General features: G+C 42.2%; 1 protein-coding gene and 1 long non-coding RNA gene across 7 annotated transcripts in view; one reads left to right on the forward strand and one right to left on the reverse strand.

Annotated features, from left to right (window-relative positions):
- PCNT (pericentrin) overlaps window positions 1–21,501 on the reverse strand; it is a 153,641-nt gene that overhangs the window by 36,625 nt on the left and 95,515 nt on the right. For 4 of the 5 annotated variants that reach the window (XM_053282993.1, XM_053282992.1, XM_053282995.1 and 1 more), the window contains 7 exons: window positions 19,160–19,327; window positions 18,394–18,546; window positions 14,797–14,964; window positions 8,660–9,712; window positions 5,670–6,191; window positions 4,430–4,532; window positions 3,176–3,336 (listed from right to left, as the gene is read on the reverse strand). In XM_053282993.1, the coding sequence (XP_053138968.1) occupies window positions 3,176–3,336; window positions 4,430–4,532; window positions 5,670–6,191; window positions 8,660–9,712; window positions 14,797–14,964; window positions 18,394–18,546; window positions 19,160–19,327 (2,328 nt within the window). The remainder of the gene's footprint in view (window positions 1–3,175; window positions 3,337–4,429; window positions 4,533–5,669; window positions 6,192–8,659; window positions 9,713–14,796; window positions 14,965–18,393; window positions 18,547–19,159; window positions 19,328–21,501) is intronic. The other variant, XM_053282994.1, reaches the window with a different exon arrangement.
- On the forward strand, window positions 5,804–21,498 carry LOC128339315 (uncharacterized). Of its 2 annotated transcripts, XR_008312986.1 has the most exons (3): window positions 5,814–5,941; window positions 18,135–18,234; window positions 21,160–21,498. It is a non-coding gene; the product is annotated as an uncharacterized LOC128339315 (long non-coding RNA). The 2 variants fall into 2 exon arrangements; XR_008312985.1 differs by lacking the exon at window positions 18,135–18,234 and having other exon boundaries at window positions 5,804–5,941.

Below are 21,501 nucleotides of genomic sequence, written 5' to 3' on the forward strand. Positions count from 1 at the left end.
CACCCTACTCAAATTAATTATTTTTCTGCAATTAGCTCACAGTTTTTGCAAGAGATTTCTTTATCTAGCCCCTCCTCTCCTAGTATTATAGCACCATCCAAGCACCTGCCTGTTGAACACATTGTACCATCCAAGAATATATATTTTGTACACCACCTAGAGATGTACATACCAGGCGGCATAAAAGCATGACAAACAAATAAATCTGTACACTAAATGATTCCAAGTCTACACAGCTGGGCATCAGGAGAAGGTTTCTCTTTGTGCTTCTGCAATAGGTCTATCCATAATCACAAAATGGATTTTACACAGCTACAGCTACAGTTTAACTCTAATGACTGTGTGTCTTCATTTGATGATCAATGGAGTCTCCTATCCCATTTAGGGAGTCCAGCAAAGCATAGCTCCATCAAAGCTTTCTTCTGCCTGACATCCAGCCTTTTTGAGCTCAATTGCACTGATATCATGGAATATAGCCAGTATGCACAGGGTGCTAAATATAGTCTGGTATGCACAGGGTGGAAGTCAGAGCTTGGCTCTTAATCTGCAATTTTTGGTTAAGACTTCTTCTCCTTCCTAAAGGCCTAATCCCTCTGTTGTTATCAGGTAGAGGATCTCCAACTAGAGTGGAAACTATCGAGGCCAAATTACATCATTTTGGTTTTTCGCCTGCTCTATTACTGGATTGGGGCTACGAACGAACTAAGCTTGCTCTTAAGCAGATGATACTGGATGTGGCTTATCAAGAACCAGCGTGGTGTAGTGGTTAGAGTGCTGGACTAGGACCGGGGAGACTCAAGTTCAAATCCACATTCAGCCACGATACTAGCTGGGTGAATCTGAGCCAGTCACTTCTCTCTCAGCCTAACCTACTTCACAGGGTTGTTGTGAGGAGAAACCCAATTATGTAGTTCACCACTCTGGGCTCCTTGGAGGAAGAGCAGGATATAAATGTAAAAATAAAATAAAATAAAATAAAATTAAAAAATTAAATTAAAACAATAAAGAACATACTCTTTGTAGAGATAGATATACTCAACCTATTGATTTGTTTACAGCTTGAAATTATTTGAGGTTTTGCCTGCCACATATTTAAATCCGCTTGTAGTCCTAAATATAGAATATTCTCTTTAGCTCACTTCAGTGCACTCCCATCTGCAGTAGTGGAGGGCAGGTCCAAAAAAGTCCCTCATTCAGTGCGGTTTTGTCCACATGGAGCCAATTAATGGTATTTTACTATGTGGTAAATTTTGAAATGAGTTTTAGGTTGCTCTTATTGCTCCATATTTTAAAAATTGTTCTGGCCATTCAGATGAATCCTGTATTAGTTATTTACTGTCAGATCGAGATGCTGAAGTTACATATAATGTGGCCAAATTTCTTCTGACTGCTAATAGGATTGGGCAAGTTATGATATCTTCTACAGCTTCTTAACCTTTCTGTAGTTGTTGGATGTAATTTTTTATGCTGTGATTTAAAAAAAAAATATTTTGATGTTTTGTTTTTCTGGTCAGTGACTGAATAAAGAACGTATCATACTTTTCTGTGTTGTGAAAAGGAAGATAGGTAGAGTAGAGCAGAGATTTTATAATACAGTAGCATCCAGGTCATATTGCAACATGCACTAGATCACATTTCAAGCAGATGTCTATAAATTTGCGTGATCATGCATGAAACTTCCCATGGACTTCAAAAGAGGACAGTCTACTGTTTTTTAAAATATAAAAGAAACATATAAAGCTGGTTTGTCTCTGGCTTCTTTCAACCAAAAACAAAGCAAGGCCCACACAGAACAGATGCCTGGGTGTACAGAAAGGTTTGGTGAGCATGTAAAATTAAATTGTTTTAAAGGACACTCAAGCAACACATGCTACAAGTGAGGAGAGCCATGCCAGGCACACAAACTGGTAGGACCTTTCCTTTTAGCAGGTGCAGGTGATTACGGATTCTCATGTTCAGTTCTTAGCCAAGCTAGTTCCCACCTGCAGTTCTTGAAGCATGCATTTCACTATTATCAGTGGCCAATGTTCTGCACAATGGAATGCTGGCATTAGGGATTAGGACTGTGTGCTTCAGTAAAAGTCAGAATTCTGCTTCGGAATTCCCAGCCCCCCAGCACTGCGATGGAGAAAGCTGAGCGGCTGCAGGGAACCTTGAGATCATCCAGGGGGTGGGCAGGGAATGATAAAGAAGCTGGTCACTCGTGTGGTTGGCTGAGAACAGCAGGGATGCCTGGGGGATGCTCGAGAGGGACCCCAGGCAGCACTGCGGATCTCAGCTGCCCCGCTCAAGTGACCAGCTTCTTCTTAGTCACTCCCTGCCCCACCCCCTAGATGATCCTGAGGATTGTTGCAGCTGCCCAGCTTTCATTGTGCCAGTGCTGGGCTGCTTTTAAAGAATGGCTTCCTCCTTGTGGAAGGAAGGAGGCTCCAGCCTCAGAGGCAAGATGCCTCTAAATACCAGTTGCAGGGGAGCAAGAACAGGAGTGTGGGCATGCCTTCACCTCTTGCTGTGGGCTTCTCAGAGGCATCTGGTGGGCCACTGTGTGAAACAGGATGCTGGACTAGACAGGCCTTTGGCCTAAACCAGCAGGGCTGCTCTTATACTTGTCCGAACAAGACATTTGGTCAAATCAAACCAAATTAGCAAAGTTAGTGTCTAAATGAGGTATTAAATTTCATGGTATAAACACCAAAAATGCAGAAGTGCCATGCTAACTGAGACAGATTGCAGGAGGATGTATGAACTGCACAAGTCTCAATATTTTCAGCTATATGTCATCCTAAAATAAGCCTCTGCAAATACCCTCAATGTGAGAAGAGCACCCTCTTACCTTTTCTCATGGACCACCCCGCCGCCCACCCGAAAAGAGATTCTATTCACATACAAAGTAAAGATGTTGTAAAATGTTCTAGCAACTCAGATGCAAATGGTCAGATTCTGACCCAAAAGGTTGCTGGCAGCCTGTCAAAACTGAATTAGTCATTCTCTCGCGTTCTACTCTCTTTATATATAAGGCGTCTTGAAAAGCAGTACAAATTACAGTAGATGGCAACCATCTAAACAGGTGGCCTTCCTTGTATTTTGCTCAAATTTAAAAATCAATGTTTCACATGTAATATGTTGCTATTTGACACACAATAAAGTGTCCAGCAGTTTTCCTATTACACATTACCTTCAATTGTTGTGAAAATGTGTCTTTTTCTTTCATTGTTGGTTCAGTGATATCTGGAACCATTCTCAAGTACTGCAGATAAGCCATCATATTGCTCTCTTGGTGAACTATAGTTTCTAGATCTTTCTGTTTAAGCTGAAATACGACATTTGCACTAGTATCTAAAAGACAAAACCAGAAACAGAGTCCTAAGAAAAAAGAAGGAAGAGGGAGGGTCATGTCAGCCTGGGGGTTCTGCTTCCTAGCAGGGTGCTAGACATTCCTTTGACACAAGCAGCAAGGCATTCATATCTCCCAGCAATGATTAAGCAGTAGCATCCATAGCCAAAGGTTTCTGATGTCCTTCTAAGACAGGGCTGCTCAACTTTGGCCCTCCAGCTGTTTGTTTTGTTTTTACTATATCCCCAGTCACAGGGGCCCGTAGTCAGGAATTATGGGAAATGTAGTCCAACATCTGCAGGAGGGCCAAAGATGTGCAGGCCTGCTCTAAGATATTGACCCAACCAAAGGAGAGATCAGCATTGGCCCAAGGAGGACCATAGAGTGCAACACTATGACAGCTGGTTACAACCTTGTCTTTAGCCAGACTAGTGCAGTTCTGGAGACTAAAGGAAGGATAGGCGACATCTAATCCCTCTATCACTCCTTCCTCCAGAAGCACTCTATGCCACATGACAATCTGTCCCTGGGGGCTGCATGACCCTCAGGGACATATTTCTACTAAGCACAGGGTGCTTTGAGGGGAAGGAAGGAACCTGAAATTCATCCTCCTCACTGAGCACTGGTTGCTGCGCAATTAGTTTTAGTCCTCCACAGGAGGCATGCAGCTCACATTCTGCATCTGCTTTGTTAGTCAGGATTGCAGCCACTGAGTCCCAGTTCTGGGCCCCATATTTTAAGGATTTAAGGATAAATTGGAATGGGTTCAGAGGAAGACAAGAAAGATGGTGAGGGGTCTGGAATGGCTGAAGGAGCTGGGTATGTTTAGCCTGCAGAAGAGAAGACTACTATCACTTGGCCCCCAGGTTGTACTAGGGATGAGACTGGGAGTGGGCTATTATCACTTACTGGCAGGGAGATCCTCTTGTTGGAATATATTCAGTTCACTAATTAGCTTCTACTTGCAGTCTAGTTAAAGGAAAAAGGGAGAGCATAGGAAGCTGCGGAATGCTTTCCAGGCACATCCCAGGAGCAAATTAACACTCAAGTAGGCTCACTGAAATAAGCAAAAAGCATATGGATCCATTAACTCACTGCTGCCATATTCAATGCTTGCACCTTCAAGTCTGGACATAGTTGATTTCACATCATCCTGCAACTCAGATGGCATCAGAGCGAAGCTTTCATCATCTCTAACCTATTCAGAAATGAACATATAAAAACAAAATTTCCAGGTTCATTCAAATTGCTTCACAATAACAGGATGCATACTGTTGCTTTACCTCCCCCCCCCCCACCACCAGAGAGAACACTATTTTAGGATCACAGCTCACACTACATGTCCTATATTTATTGTTATCAGTGATGAAGGATGCATCTGTATATAACGTCAGAACATTCTTTTTTTCAAAATACGAGCAGCCATCAAGTTTTTGGGTGCAGCTGTTAAAGGCAGCCAGGGACTGGGAGAAGCTTGCAAGCCTTTTCCAATCACTGACTGCTGAAATAGCTTTATATAACCAGGGGAAGCCTTCCCTGATATGGGCTGCCAAAGGCTTTTCACAGTCAGGAGGAGGGGTACTTGGCTTTCCTGGACACCAGCATTCCCTCTAACAGGGAATTCCAGATGCTGATGACTACAACTCCCAGCATCTACAGCTACAATGGAATTTGGCTGGGAATTATGGAATTGGTAGTCCACAACATCTGGGATTCCCTGTTAGAGGGAACACTGTTGGACACCAGCACTTCACACAGAGAGCAAGAAACAGAAGTAGTTTAGGAAGCCACTGAACTTGCAAGTCCAAGGATGCTTCATAGTCATGAAGAATCTTATTCCTCAACATGTGTGCCTGCACCTTTTGTCCTCAAATAGGAGAGCACACCTGTTCCTCTCCTGTATCTGAGGAACAATTCATTAATAATTTGGTCCAAGAATGGGAGTGGGATTTGGATCACGTTTCCCCTTCTCATCCATCCCCATGGAGAAATTAGCACCCAATCCCCAATTCAAATACTATACTATACTGTTTGTCAGATTAGAAGAGAACTTTCTAATTGTACAGCAGCTCAGTCTCTTGTTCAGCTTAAAGCAATCTCATTTACTTTCAAGACAGTTGGATTCACCCACATACAACTAATTATTAAAAGATGTCTCAATATAGCCCAGAATTACCTTTGCTTCATTGACTGAAGTTGATGATGAAGTGATAACATCTGGCTACTATGACACAATACCTATTATTCTTCACTCATTTAGTTTCCATGGGAACTACTGGGAGAACATGACTTGGCAACAAACCAAACTGTGCTTTGAAAATAATCAATCACTTACTGGAATATTCTCTTGTGCATCAGTGTGATCAATAACGGAGAAGGTAGGTCCTGAGAAAGCTGGAAAGTGGAAGGGGAGAGTTGTTGTTCCTTCATTGCCATTAGGACAGAAACTAGCGGATTCCAGGAAGCCAGAGGTGTCTCCCTGTAGGACCAAGGATTCTGAGCACAAACTGTCAAAGCCTATGCTGTGTATACCATCAACATCCGAGAAGGGTGTTACAGGAAGACTTGCTTGGAGCTCCATGCTATTCTGTTTTCTCATAATCTCAGGTGAGTCCCATGAAATCTCATCCATGACTATACTTTGGAAGTTTTCAAATATATTTTGAGTCAGTTGTGTGCTTTGAGAAAGATTATTAAGTTGCAACCTGTGTTGAAAATGGGGCTTTAGATTTTGCTGTTCTTTAACAGCATTTGTTCTCTCTGCTTCCTGAATCAAAAGCATGCCTTCTGGAGGGTTATCTTGAATGCTAAGATTTTTGTTGGCGGTCTTCAGATTAGACATGGCAACATTTTTTTCCTGCAAAGCAATACAAACATTCAGTAAGTTGCTTTAGCATGAAATCACTCATTAGGGCTGAGTCAAAATGGGGGAAATAATGCTTTTTACAAACATATTCACACCCTGAGAAAATGGACCTCTTGCTTTCAGCAGTGGGTGGGGGCTCCGCATATGGTAAGTTTGTTTGCAAAGGGGCTGGAACCCTGCCTGACATTCATGCAGGGAGTGCACCTTTCCTTGGGCACCTGACATTTAGATAACCTGACACTGGGAGCAGTAGTCCAGAGTGAGCCTCTTTGCAACCCTGATCTGTTGTGGCTTCTGAATCCAATTTATTTGCCCAATTGTGATTGCTTGCTTCCAGGAAGAAGTCTGGATTTTAGAAACAACAGTTCCAAAGCAACAGCTAATTAGGGCAACAAATATGTGTGGACAAGGCAAGTGTGTATGTACACCTCATGCCAAAAATATTTACTTAAACGTTTACTTCTCTACAGTGAGAGAGGATTTACTTAAAATAAACATTTTAATGAAGGCATTACCCAAAATATTTAACTAAAATTTTGGCTTCTCTGGTTATCTCTATTGTCAGTCATCTTTTGTAGAACACACACACACACACACCCCTGCAAAATCATCCCAAAGATGTCCAAAGCAGCTAACATATGCAAAATCACAATATTAAACAACAATTAAAAACAGATTTGAAATTGAGCTAACAGGCCTAAACAAGACAGAAATTAAACAATTTCTGTTTAAAAACAGTCGGTGACAGGACTAAATGTATATCCTGGGGGTGGATGGGGGAAGTTCCGGGCAACTACAGAAAAAGCCCATGCTTGTGTGTAAAAAAGCTTATAGGAATGCAGAGAACTGCCTCCCTGCATGATCTAATAGAGCACACAGATTCATATGGGAGAAGGTAGTGCCTCAGGTATCTTCACCTTAAGCCATATATGGCTTTAAAGGTAAGAACTAGCACCTTGAATTGTACCTGGAAACCTAGCACAGGTGCTATCTACTCTGAGCTCCTAAAACCCTTCAGCACAACTGTGGCTGCATCCTGAACCAGCTGCCATTTCCAAAGGGTCTTCAAAGGCAACTGGACATCGAGTACAATACAGCAGTCCAAAGGAGAGGTAACACATGAATGGATGACCATGGCCAGTTCCGAATGAGCCAAAAATGACCACAGCCACCTTCTGATCATCTAGCAGTGAGGCTAGATCCAGTACCAAACTGCATACCTGATTATTTAAGAGGAGTGCAACGCTATCCAGAATAGGTGAACGAACAGTAATCGGGTCAATCCCTCTCCTGAATCAGAACCCCCAACTTATTTGGAATTTAAGATCTGCTTGTTCACCCTCACTCAGGCCGTCATTGTCTCTAGGCAACAGTTCAAGACATCAACTGCCCTCCCGCTGAGGCTGGTAGTTAGATGCAAAACTGGATATCATTAGCATATTGATAATATACCAGGACAATTTCCCCAATGACTTCACCCAGCATTTTTGTATCAATATTAAATAACATGGTGGTGGTGGGGGACTCTGTAAGCCAATAGCTATGGTGTCAATTAGGACTCACCCAATGCCACTATCTGAAACAGTGCCTCTAACCTGTCCAGGAGGTACCATAGTTGATGGTATTAAAAGCTGTTGAAAGGTCCAGCAGAACTAAAAGGGATACACTCCAACTATGCAGTTCCTGGTACAGATCAGCAGCTACAGCAACCAAGGCAGTTTCCATTCAAAAACTGCGTTGTGAGCCAGACAGAAATAGATCCAGATAATCAGTTTATTCCAGGAATTTCTGGAGTTGAAATAACCATATAGCCATAAAGCACTGAGATACCATCTGATTACTTTATTGCCTTTCAGGTGGACCTTGATATTTGCAGGGGTTCCGTTCCACAGCTGTACTGCGGATACGGAAACCATTAATATTAGATCATTGCGGGGAGGGGTGTTTCTAAAGTGACTGAAAATGACCCCCAAACTGCCAAAAATCAGCTACTAATCGGCTAATTTTTGCATGGGGGGGGAGCTTCTTACCTTGTTCTGCTGCTCCCCCCGAGTTGCGATGTGCCCCCAAAACGACCGAAAATTGCATGTGTGTTTTTCAATGTTTTGACTGGAGCCATTTTGTGGCTCCGATCCCTAAAATAGCAGCCAGAAATGATTTCCATCGTCATTTCTGGACACCCCGATCTGCAGACACTGACAAGGTCAGTGTGCCCCCCCCCCCGCTTTACACATATGCCGAGGTTGGGTGTTACTTTCCCAACCGCGGATATGTGATACTGCAGATAATGGATCCGCGAGTAAAGAGGTTTGCCTGTATAGCAGTGTCAGGCATAAAGGTAGAATATAAATACAATAAATAAAATATGGGGTTTCTTAACTAACCTCATTCTACTATCCTAAAATATATGTAATTTTGACCAGCACTTGGGCATTAAAAATATTATGGGCAATACATACCAGTTTATCACTAAAGGATAATTCAATGGATTCTGGTGGCTTATTACTTGGTTCTCTCTCTTCTCCTCCTTCCTTTATTTCTTCAGAAGAAACATGGACATTATGTTCTAGCACCAGCTTATGAAGTTTAGTTTCTTTATTATCATCTTGAACCTTTTCCATGTAGGATTTCAATTGCGAGTGGAGAAGATCTCTTTCAGATCTCAGTGCTTCCTGTTCTTCCACATTTGCCTCAATCTGAGACTTGAATCCCAGAGCAGCAGTTTGTAGTTTGCTAATCTCTTCCTGATGAGTAACATCTTTGTCATGCAGTGTTTGCACCAAGATCTGCAATTCATTTTGAAGCTGTACAACATTTTCTTTTATATGCTGTACTTCAGTTGCTTGATTTAATTTCTGCTCTAATACTCTTTGGAACTGTTCTCTCTCTGCAAGTTTGGCTTCTTTCTCTCTCAGTTTATCTTCAAGTTCCTGGATACAAGAAGTGGTCACAGTCATTTCTGTATCTCTTTGTGTTAAACATATCTTCAGGTGCTTTTGTTCTTCCTGTAATTCTTTATACTGTAGATGTAAAGCTGTAAGTTCTGTAAAATACTGTACAGCAGACTCCTGAACATTTTGAAGGTTTTGTTTTAGTATATTTATTTCTATTTTGAACTGAGATTCTTTTTCTTTAAGGAGCTGTTGCAAAGCTTCTCTGTCTGCCAAAACAAGTTCCAGTTGTTCCTGAAGCTGTTTCTGGCCTGAATGAAGTAAATAATACTTGTCATCCTCAGCTCTGCTTTCCACATGATTTAGTAATCCTTTCTCCGATTTATGTTCCTGATTTTCCTCTTGCTCTTCCAGAACCAGGCTATTTAGACGATCTTGGCTATCACTGACTTCATGACACATGGGTTCAAGAAGTGACAACTCCTTTTGAAGTTTAACAATTACTCCATGAAGCTGGTCTATTTCTTCCGTTTTATCCCTTAGCAATCGTTCCTTGTCAGCACGAAGATGTTCTATAACTGATTTCATGTCCTCAATTTCGAACATTTGCTTTTCTAGAATCTGAAACACCAATTAAGACTTAAGATTTTAATTCCTATGAAAACATAAATTTTGTCTTGTGACCTTTTACTTTTCATTCAAGAAAGAACAGATATGAATGAATGAATTTATTACGGTCAGTGACCAGCAATCAGCAAATAAAATTAAAAGTAACAATAACAATCAAGATAAAACCAAATAAGATCAAAGCAACAGAGCTAGATAATAGAACATTAGTGCATACAGTGGTCTCAATTACAATTAGTCAGTTGCTCCCATCTTAGTTTACAAGCTGCCACATAGAATCTTGCAACCTCAGCTGTAATGGCTATATACTGGTCTGCCAGAAGGAAGAATTCTTCCGATCGAACTGGTATATTTTTAAAAAGTGGTTCAATCCAGGCAATACGAATGTCCCTATAATATGAATAATATAGAAGAACATGTGAAATGGTTTCAATATTGCCTGAACCATATGGACATAGCTGGTACCTGAGCGGTATGTTCTTAAATCTGCTGTCCAAAATGGCAGAAGGCAGGGCATTTAACCGCACCAGTGAGAAAGCTCTTCTCTGATTTAGAGTGGTCAAATTGGTGATGTATGCAGCTGGCTGAGGTTAGTTTGGGAAGCCATCTGGGATAGTAGTAGGGGGCAACAGAACTTAGATCAACTTGCTTCTCCATATCCCATATTCGTTGTTTAATCATTTCTTTGGCAGCATAATATCCCAATGAAAATAAGTATTGTGGAGAGAAGCTATATCTACCCAATTTATCATAGAGGCTCTTACACCAGTTAGAGTGGAACTCATCTTTCAGTACCAGGGGAGCAAGTCTCTGATGGCAGAAATGTACTTTGAGCCAATAGTTAAATGTGTGGAGCCATCCCTGGGCCTCGATTCTGGTTAGACCTGCTTCTAGGCGTAGGATGGCATTCGAGACACACCAAGGCACCTGAAATATTACACAAAGGAATCTAGACTGGCCCACTTCCATAGGTTTGAAGTTACAGGTGGAACGGATCTGGACTCCATATAGCATCTGTGCCAATATTTTGGCCTGGAACACCTTAATAGCTGCTGGGATAAAGTGTCCCCCTTTAGTGTGGACCTTTTTAAATATAGCAGATGCACTGCTCTGAGCACTTGATGCAGCATGTTCGTATTGTGCACCCCATGTCCCATTTGTGTTAAAACTAAACCTAAGTACTTATAGGTCAACCCTACTCCCATTAATTTGCCATTTGTGTTCTTTTGGTCTTTTAGCAAACACCATAACCTTAGTCTTTTGGTTATTTATAACTAGCGAATCATCTTCACAAAACTGTGTGAGTCTTTGTAACACCCTCCTCTTGCCAATTAATGTCCTCGATAGTATAGCCACACCATCGGCGTAAAGTAGGATCGAGATGGGTCTGTCAGTTAGCTTAGGCAGATGGAGGTCAAGATTATCCAGAAGCGGAATTTAAAAATTAATATAAAAGTTAAACAAAAAGGGAGCAAGGACACATCCTTGCTTAACCCCCTTCTGTGTGGCTACTGGCTCAGACAGATGACCTTTGTTATTGCATTTTACTCTCAATGAGGTGTTTTCATATAACTTATGGATGAGCAGCAGTCGTGGATCTATAGAAGTGTTGGCCAACTTGCTCCAAACTTACAATCTAGGGATGGAGTCAAAGGCAGCTTTAAATTCAATAAATGCCACATATAAAGAGGAGGAGGGTTTTCTGGCATATTTTTGCATTAAATACTGTAAAACCAAAGCCTAGTCTAGTGTAGATCGACCGACTCAGAACCCAGCCTGTTCATCCCTAAGGATATTTATGCCCTTGCTCCGCCCAATCAATAAGTTTGTTACAAAGATGTCTGCTGAGCATAATTTTACTAATTATGCTCAGCAAAATTATTGGGCGATAGTTAGATGGGTTGGAGCACTGACTATTCTTGTAAATAGAGACAATAACAGCAGTATTACATTCTTCTGGTATGCAGGCTACCCAATCAATATAAGAGAAAAGATTTGCCAAAACCAGGGCCCACCAGTCAATATTTGCTTTTAATAGCTCCATAGGGATCAGATTCACTCCAGGTGCCTTGCCTGGTTTTAACTGGGACACTAAGCTAACAATTTCTTGGGAGGTGACCGAGGTCCAGGTTGGGAGAAAGAACAGATAATTTATGTTGTCTCTATCCTTACCAGCAGAACATTCAATATTAAATCTATGCAGCATAGAGAACCTGAATTCAATACCTTCCCCAGAGACACAGGACACAGCTTCCAGAGTTTGTGGCTTATTAGCCACAATGAATAAAAAAATCAAAAGAAAGACATTCACAGTACGAGCCACAAGACTAACCATTTTCAAATCAACTGAAAAGAATGGAAAAACAGCCTGACAAAAAGGAGATTGTATTCACCGCAAAAGCATTGACACTTTTGAACTTTGGTGCTAGAGAAGACTTTTGAGGATACCATGGACAGCCAGGAAAACAAACAAATGGATCATAGAACAAATCAATCCAGAATTTTCATTCGAATCACAAATAACCAAGCTCAAACTATCATACTTCGGACACATTATGTGAAAACCCAGCTCCCTTGAGAAGTCCATAATGCTGGGGAAAGTTGAAGGAAAGAGAAGAAGAGGATGACCAGCAGCAAGGTGGATGGACTCAATTACAACAGCAATGAACACACCACTGAGAGACCTTCAAGGCCAAGTTGATCATCCTGGAGAGAATCTATCTATGTGGTTGCTAAGAGTCAACACCGACTTGATGGCACTTAATCAATCAATCAAGTCCTTTAATATATCTAGAACACAGGAGTGATCTAGGTTAAATGTACCCAGTTGCTTCAGCAGTTAATTGCTTTTTAAACTTTTGTTCTAGATTTCATCTGGAAGATTGTTAAGTTCAGCAGTTGTCTTCTTGAAAAGGGTGTGTGTGTGTGTGTGTGTGTGTGTGTGTGTGTGTGTGTGTGTGTGTGTGTGTGTCTTCCAGAACAAAAGCACACATATTGCAGGTTTTGTTAACATCTAAATCTAAAATAGCACTGCATCTTTTGTGCAACACCATTTTCCTGATTCATGTTCAGTTGGCACTCAATCCATCCATCCATCCATCCATCTCCATTGCCAACACAAGCTGACAGAAAATCACCTATGAATAGATAACTGGAGACGTAGTCACACTAGTCAACAAAAATACAAAAGAAAGGTGTCTTGTCTCTAAAAGTCAGGGTATGTTCAATTAACATTTTAATGTATTTACAGTCTTTCTTAAACTCACAGTAGCCCCAGAGTGGCTTCCAGTAAAGAATGGCAATGGTTATACATCCAATGCCTTTGAGCCTAAAACGACCCTCAGGGAAAACCAGTATGTACAGGTCCTTTCAGAAATGCATCCTCCTCCTGCATCATCCAACTAAAAACTGTTGGGGGAGAGCACAGCAGTTTGGGTACTGATATAAAACAAATTACACATCAAGGATAAAGAAGTTTTCCAAACAACAACATAGGTTAACTGTTCTCTATGCTTTGAGAAGGTACAAGAAGAAAGCATCTTAGATTATGAACTGTCCAGGGACTTGCATATGGGGAGGTATTAAAATGGGTTAAATAAATAAATAATAGATCTGAAGTCATTTTCCAAGTCATACTAAGGATTCGTTTATCTCAGAGAAGCAACATGGAGGCAAGATTGCCCTACATAAGAAGCTGTGTATGATCAGCTTCCATATGGAAAGATTTTTTAAAAGCTCCAGGTGGCGGCAGCAGCAACTAACATTATTTCAGCACAGTACAGATACAGAAGCATTCAAATGGGTGGACTGACTTTAAAAAAAACAACAACCATGGAAGCACCCCCCACCCCAAAAGCATGCATTTTGCAAATGTTGATCTATTTTTCTGGCTGCCACTGGAAGAGTCCTTCCTCTAAATCCAAGTCTGATGAGGCAACAAACTCCCACAATCCCAGCCTGTCACAGATGCAGTTTGGCTTGCTCTGTGCTGGAATGGCACTCATGAGGTAAACTTGATGTCAGAAGCTTTAGCTATTAGGTACAAAAGTATACAATAACAGGAGAGTCTTGCACAAGTGTACCAAATGTAAGCACTCTCAGTGGTCTCAAAGCTCCTCAGCCATTTATTACTAGGCTTCTCTCCCTATATTCCTGTTTCTAGGAGGAGACTATTTTTCTAGAAATTATGGAGTCTTGGACTATACATGTAGCAACTTTCAGAGCTCCTGCTCTTCAATTCCTCCATCCATGAGTGCATTATGAAATAGGGATGTGCATGGAACCGCAGCGCTGCAGTCTGGCGCTGGGGTGGGGGTTCCTTTAAGGGCGGGGGAGGGTGTACTTACCCCTCCCGCCACTTTTCCCACTCCTGCAAGCCTCTTTTCGTTAGCAATTGGGGCAGTAGGATACCTCCCTGCCGCCCCTTCCCCCTCTTGGCTGCAAAAGGCTTCAGGAAGCCTTTTGCGCATGCGCACATCATGTCTCCGCGATGTGCACGTGGCCACACACGCGCACGTCACAGAGACATGACACGCGCGCAACGTGCGCACGCGCAAAAGGCTTCCTGAAGCCTTTTGCAGCTGAGAGGGGGGAAGGGGTGGCAGGGAGGTATCCTGCCGCCCCAATTGCTAATGAAAAGAGGCGCACGGGAGCGGGAAAAGCGGTGGGAGGGGTAAGTACACCCTCCCCCCTGCCCTTAAAGGAACCCCCACCCCAGGCTGCCCGAACTCCGAACCACCCACGTCCGGACCGGTCCAGAGGCCTGTAGAATGGCCTCCGGACCGGTCCATGCACATCACTATTATGAAATGAGGCCAAAATATATCACATCCCACTTCCGCCTTTTTGAAACAGATCCTTTAAATGCCAAAACTTTGTCATTTGTATTAACAAGTTTGAGTATCAAACAATCTTTTAATTAGATTTAAGGTTTTAAATTTTTAATGTTGGTTTTAAATGATTTTAATTGTTTAATTGATTTTGTTTTGTTTTTGTTTTTATGTAAACCACCCTGAACCATTTTTGGAAGGACAGTATATAAATCAAAACAAACAAACAAACAAACAATCAGGGTTTACCTCATTTTCCTTGCTTTTTTCTAGCTTATGTTCCAATCTCACAATCTGTTCACTCAAATGGTCTGTTTCTTGATTCTTTTCTTCAAGCAGGGACTTCAGAAATTGCAGAACAGCTGATTCAGTATCACCTGGATCCTGATTTTGCATGTTAAGTTTCTCTATTGTTTCCTAACAGAAAAAAGGTTCAGCATTAGAAAGATCCCTCTACTACGACCACCACACAAGTACTACATTTCTTTAGTGCAACTAATATGCTAGTTACACAAAACTATACTAGCATGATGATATTCCATATAGGTCTCAGTAGTATATTCTACAAAGAACAAGATGTCTCCGCTATTGATGATGTGACTGGTCACAGGCAAAACCAATATCTATATAATTAATATGCTTAGCCAGAGCCAGAATGCTTAGCCAGAATGCGTGGGGATGCGTGGCAAGCCCCGCCCCCGCTGCAGCCGCGGCCAATGAAAAGGCAGGGACGGAGCTGCTGCTCAGCGACGGGGCAGGCAATGGAAGAAAAAGGAAATGGTGGCAGGCGGTGGCGGCGGGGGGTTGGGTCGCAAAATGGCCTGAGGAGGTGGCCTCGACTGGCTGCTCGGAGGAGGAGGCGGGAGGCGGCATGACAGCTTGGCCCTGGCCCACCTGGGTAAGGAGGATGCGGCAGCAGCAGGCCCTGGCTGCCAGGAGGAGGAGGCTGGAGGCGGTGGTGGGACTGCCTGGCCCTGGCCCGCCCAGGTAAGGAGGAGGAGGCGGGCCCTGGCCCTCCTGGAGGTGGCGGCCCTGCCTTGCTGCTGGGGACAGGAGGTGGTGGCAGCAGCAGGATGGCCTGGCCCTGGCCCTCCCGCCTTGGTGAGGAGGCGGCGGCGGCCGCGGGCCCTGGCCTGGCCACCGGGAAGAGGGGGGAGAAAGGAGGCAGAGTGGACGGCGGGGCGGTGGGAGCAGTCAGTCAGGTGGCAGGCCACCCACAAAGCCGGGCATGCCGGTCTGCAGGGTGGGGGGGACGGCTGGCCCCAACTAGCGCTGGGGCAGAAGGTGGGGGGCAGGGCAGGGGAGACTGGGGCAGAAAGTAGAGAACTAACTGGGCCTGAAGGGTGTGGGGGGGGATGAACTAACTACAACAGAAGGTTGGGGGGAGAACAAACTGGGCCTGAAGGTTGGGGGAGTGTACTGCCGCACAGATGCTCTGTGCAGGATCAGCTAGTAATATCTATTTTTCACACAGAAGGTTGACAGCCAGTATCATGCTGGAATTCAGCTCATTATACTGCAGTAATTACAGGCTTATTTCACCAAAATGCAATTTTAAAACTAAAATCAGCTTTCTTTTGCAATCTTTTACAATGCCATGGAGAAAATAAAAACTTCCACATTGTTCAGACAGAAGTCATCCCTTAGGAACATAGGAAACTGCCATATACTGAGTCAGACCATTGGTCTAACTAGCTCAGTATTGTCTTCACAGACTGGCAGCGGTTTCTCCAAGGTTGCAGGCAGGAATCTCTCTCAGCCCTATCTTGGAGAAGCCAGGGAGGGAACTTGAAACCTTCTGCTCTTCCCAGAGCGGCTTCATTCCCTGAGGGGAATATCTTGCAGTGCTCACACATTAAGTCTCCCATTCATATGCAACCAGGGCAGACCCTGCTTAGCTATGGGGACAAGTCATACTTGCTACCACGAGACCAGCTCTCTTTCCCTTCCCTTACTGCTACTGGTGTACTTTGGCAGCTAGTGTAAGAACGTATCAGTCTATTGTCTCTAAACTTCTATTTCAGAGGTGCATCTGGCATATCTCTTCCTGATGGCATTTTACCTACTTACTTATTATTCTATTTCTATACCACCCTTCCAAAACTGGCTCAGGCTTCCTTAGTTTGAAGATACACATCTGGCACTATCAGATGAACCTTGCTGGAAATTATATGCTGCTCATTGGTACTGAAATATGTGGAGCAGGATTAATATAATATTGCCAAATTAATTACATTCCGAGGTTGGTATAACTGAAGGAGGATGGCACAACTGAAAGGCTGAGACTACAAGCAAACTGCATCCCAATGCAAAGGTGGAGGTCAGAAAAAACTACTCTGTTTTCAGAGATGAAACTTTCAGACATCACCATGTCACAATGAATATACAAAAACTTCATTGAATTATGAGTCACACATACAATTCTGTGTAATATGGGCCAATAGTTGTGAATGGCCATTTCTAAATAGCTAGGATCCATTATGATTGCACCCCTCAGTTCCTCCTTCGGAGGGTGTTCACTCTCTAGGATCAGGGGCGTCAAACTGCAGTCCTCCAGCTGTTGTTGGTCTACAACTCCCATTATCCCCAATCACAGTGGCCAGTAGCCAGGGATGATGGGATTGGTAGGCCAAGCGCAGCTGGAGGACCACAGTTTAATGTCCCTGCTCTAGATCATAAGATGGTCCACTGCACCTGTACTTGCAGGCTCCTTGTGTCTGCTGGTCTAGGTCTTTATATGTCTGTGTCCATAAAGATTGAACCATACAATGGATTGGGTCTACAGCAGACACTTCCTCCACCAGGATTTCCAACAGCCTTCTACAGAAGATATTCTGCCCCACTGAAAACAATTTTAATATCTCTGTATAGGTCTTTTACATAGACAAGTTCAAGCAATGAGAGGAGTTTTTCTGTTCTCTGCTTGATATAAATTTTTCTGTTCTAGCCAAACAAAAGTATTTTGTGGGTAAATGGAAAGCCTTCTCAAAACTGGCTAACATCCAGAGTAATGAACCACGTGTGGAATAAGAAAGTTTGCACTAGCACAAGTTAGCTTAACTGTGCTAACAATAGGGATTTGTGGAAGAGTGCTACAGAGCTCTTATGCAAAGTTCTCATTAAAACAAATGAGGTGTGCCACACTTGCGCAACCAGAAGCATGCTTGCAGTAGTGCAACACTAGCCTGGAGCGCAGGCTCTAAACTTAGCGCAACAGTTTTGCACTAATGCAGAGTCCTTGTGCAAGTAGCTTGTTGCTCTGAATACCAGCCACTGAAAACCACTTATCTGGTTCCCTCTCTGAAAGCCTAGTACTACTAAAAGCATGTTTACTCAGAAATCCCACTGAGTTCAATGGAACTTAGAAGTAAGTCCCACTTCCAATGCAAACACTGAAACCAGGGATGGAATCGGCCATGAGTGCTCTCTGCCTCTTCTTGCATAGAAATTCACCCCACTCCCTTCTACCAAGGTTCAGTGTTACATATGGCAGTTGTTAACCCTGGTTAAAATGAAACAGAGTACATTCCAAAACTTACTCTGAGAATCTGGTTTTTAATGCATGTCTTTCACATTGTCTTTACAAGCTCTCCCAGACATGGAAGATTTTAAATGTAGTTCTCAGTGAAGTGGCCAGGAAGAAACAGAGAGGAGACAGAGGCGGTGGGAAAGAAGTCAGTGCTGCAGGTTGGGAAAAAGAAATCCTACACTCTTCTATTTCCTGTCTGCTCTCTCTCTGCTTGAGCAAGCTGGGATACATAATTTTGGAATAAACATATGCAAATTAAGTTGCTAATGGCACAATCTCTAAAATAATGTTTTCCTTAAAATAAGTTTTAGACATACTTCCAGGCACACATTTTCTTCTTGAAGCTGGGTTATTTGGGTGACATTAACACTTCTTTCCACCTCCAAATCTGAACTCAGCTGCAAGACCTCCTCATTTTTATTCAGCAAGTTTTCTTTAAGTTGTTTGAGTTCTTCCTTTAGATCTGCAACCTGAAGCAAAAAAAGAAATGCATTTTGTTTTATAACCCCCCCACCTCTCTCCCACAGTTGCAAAAATCTACATGTGACATTTAAGTCAAATCAGACATCCCACAGGCAAAAGATTTTCAAGCTAAGGGACAGTTATGCAGTAAGCCTCATCTTATTAGGAGAAATAAAACATTTTAAACTAAAAAGGTCAAGATAACCCTTTGCTTCAATGCTTTTTTAGCACAAAACATCTATAAGAGAACTAGAAAGCTAGTTAACTCAAAATCCCATTAAATCAGATGAGAAGTGAAATGCATTTAAATTTACCCTTTTATGTCTATATGTGTATACATACACACGCAAAAATCTTACAGTTACAAAATGGGCTACTCCAGCAACCAGCTGACATCCAAATTAAGTTCCTCATGAGCAGTCTTATTGAAATGAATAGTTTATTAATTTCATAAGCATGCTTCCAAAGGCAGAGATTAACACAAATATAAAAAAGGAGGTACAGCAGCTCTTCTTCCTGACTGTGCTGAATGCCCTCAAGGAGTCTTAGTGAACAGGAATTCATTATAAGAAATTAATTTATTTCATTCACTGGCCCTTTATGGTTTTCATTTCAACTTACTTCTCTCTTTTTTGCTAGAAGTTCCTCTTGTGCTTTTAATTGTTCCTTTAATATATGATCCAAGCTGCCTTCTGTAAGCACTCTGTGCCTGACTTCATCCAGTTTGGATTGGAGAGTAGAAATTTGAATTAAATTATTGTACTGTTGTTGCTGCAATGCTTCTTTATCCTGGAAAACATCAACACAAAAATAAGTAATATTCCTGTTGTATTTTGATTAATATAATATGCCAAACCTATTTATTATTATTATTATTATTAACGAATATGGGGTTCTCATAATTATTAATTATGAATAATGTCTTCTTTCATCATCTAGTTTATTATAGACTGCCTTTATTGCTCTGCAATCTCCATTAATTTTGATGGAGCTGAAACAAAAGATGTTCTACTGTTCCAATTCAGCCACTGACTTTTGATGTACAGTATATCCAATGGGGAAATTACAGTTGTCTTTTTCTGCCAAGTCTTTAGTGCAGGGGTGGACAACTTTTGGCACCTTAGCTGTTGTTGAACTACAGCTCCCATCAGTTGTAATTTGATTACTGCTGGAAGACCAAAGGTTTCCTACTCCTCTTTTAGTCAATACAGGCAAACCTTGTTATCTGTGGATCCAACATCCGTGGCTCCGCGTATCCGCAGTTGGGTAATTAACACCCAACCTTGGCATACACGGGGAAAAGGGGTCAACAAAGGGCTAATTCTGCATATCTATGAGTTTGGGATGGCCATAAATAACCTCAGAGGTCATTTATGTCCACAATTTTAGTAAGAGGTGCCATTTTGTGGCTCATTTCTGTTAGAAATCCCCTGGGGAGGGGATCACAATTATTCCTGCATTTAGGACTTTTGGGGGACACTGCTGGAGACCTGGAGACATGGAGCATTGTAGGACACTTATTTCTCCATTTCCAGGGCCCCTTTACACATTATTTGTCTGTTTTCCGTGCCTCCAGGAACCTAACCCTGCCCCCCACCCCTGAGTCCCATTGACTCAATACCTCATTATCCGCTGTTTTGTTATCCATGGTAAACTGTGGGAAATGAATCCCCATGCATAATGAGGCACACCTGCATACTCAATTTCCATCTGTACACTTTCAGAGGATTTTCAGTAGTGTTGCCGATAGAAGTAACTGGCTAAGTATCTAGAACTAGAGTTCCTCAGTTGCTAGATCAGCAATTCACAGCAGAGCTTCTTTTGCAGGGACAGAAAGATGAGAAAATTTCCCTCATTCGGATTTGTCCAAAATTAAGAAACAGATTGGGAGTTTAGAAAAAGCAGGCAAACTTTTACTTCTTTTGTTATCATGAACAATAGTGAGAGTGGGGAAGAATGAAAACTACTAAGACTTTTAAACTTTTAAAAAGTTTTAAGGACAACTTAGGGACAACTCAGTCTGATGCCTCTTCAATGAAATAAGTTTGTTTAGGAATGTGTTTTTATTAAACACATTGTGTATGCTGTTCATACAATTTCAATTCTAATGCAACTTGACATGATCATGAGCACTAAGTTATCTAAAAATAAGCAATGTATCATACCACATTTTTTAAAAGAATTAACATATTACAGTTGTTTAAGAAACTTACAGTGTGCCTTTTATTTTGGAAGGATATTAATATTTATAAAAGTTCAATTTAGAACTACTTCATAAAATTTGGTCTTTTCACCCTTGATTTAAATGACCATCAATCCACAGTGCTTGCTGGTATTGCTGAGAACGAAGAGACCAAAAATGTGTCTTGCAGCACCTCCCAGAACTCCAAGCAATTCCCTCACCCTGTGGTCTGAAATAGTTAAGTTCAAGACCAGTCAAAATCTCTGTAGGCAACCTTCTCTGCAAATGGGGACCACCCATTTGTCAGAATAAAGTCAAATTCCTAGCCACTCTTTTGGAAGGAGCCAGCTAACAATTGTACAGACCTCTGCAACTATCTCCCAGAATGTCTGGAAGCTTCAAGGCTTGATTTATCTCTCTCTTTCTCTCTTCAACCTAGGCTTCAAGCAAAGGGAAACCTTAATTGGACCAGACCAGTCATCAGCAACTGATTACTATGGAGACAGGAGGAAGTCTGGATTTAGACAAAGTGGGAGGTGCCCCCTAATCCAGGCCCTGGGCACGTCTTTCCTTTGACGAAAACCTGATTCCCAGTGGATGGACGGGGAAATGAACACAATACTGCTAGGACCATGGATGGGAACAAGTACAGACCCAACCTGGCCCCACCCCCCAAATCAACAGAAAATCTCACACGGAAGTCACAGTTATTTACCCTACAAATTTCCAGGTTCCTCTGTCCATTTAAAAAAAAAAAAAGGTTAAAGTCATTGTTTAAGAT

This window comes from Hemicordylus capensis, chromosome 1, assembly GCF_027244095.1.
Source record: "Hemicordylus capensis ecotype Gifberg chromosome 1, rHemCap1.1.pri, whole genome shotgun sequence".
In the NCBI taxonomy this organism is placed as follows: Eukaryota; Metazoa; Chordata; class Lepidosauria; order Squamata; family Cordylidae; genus Hemicordylus; species Hemicordylus capensis.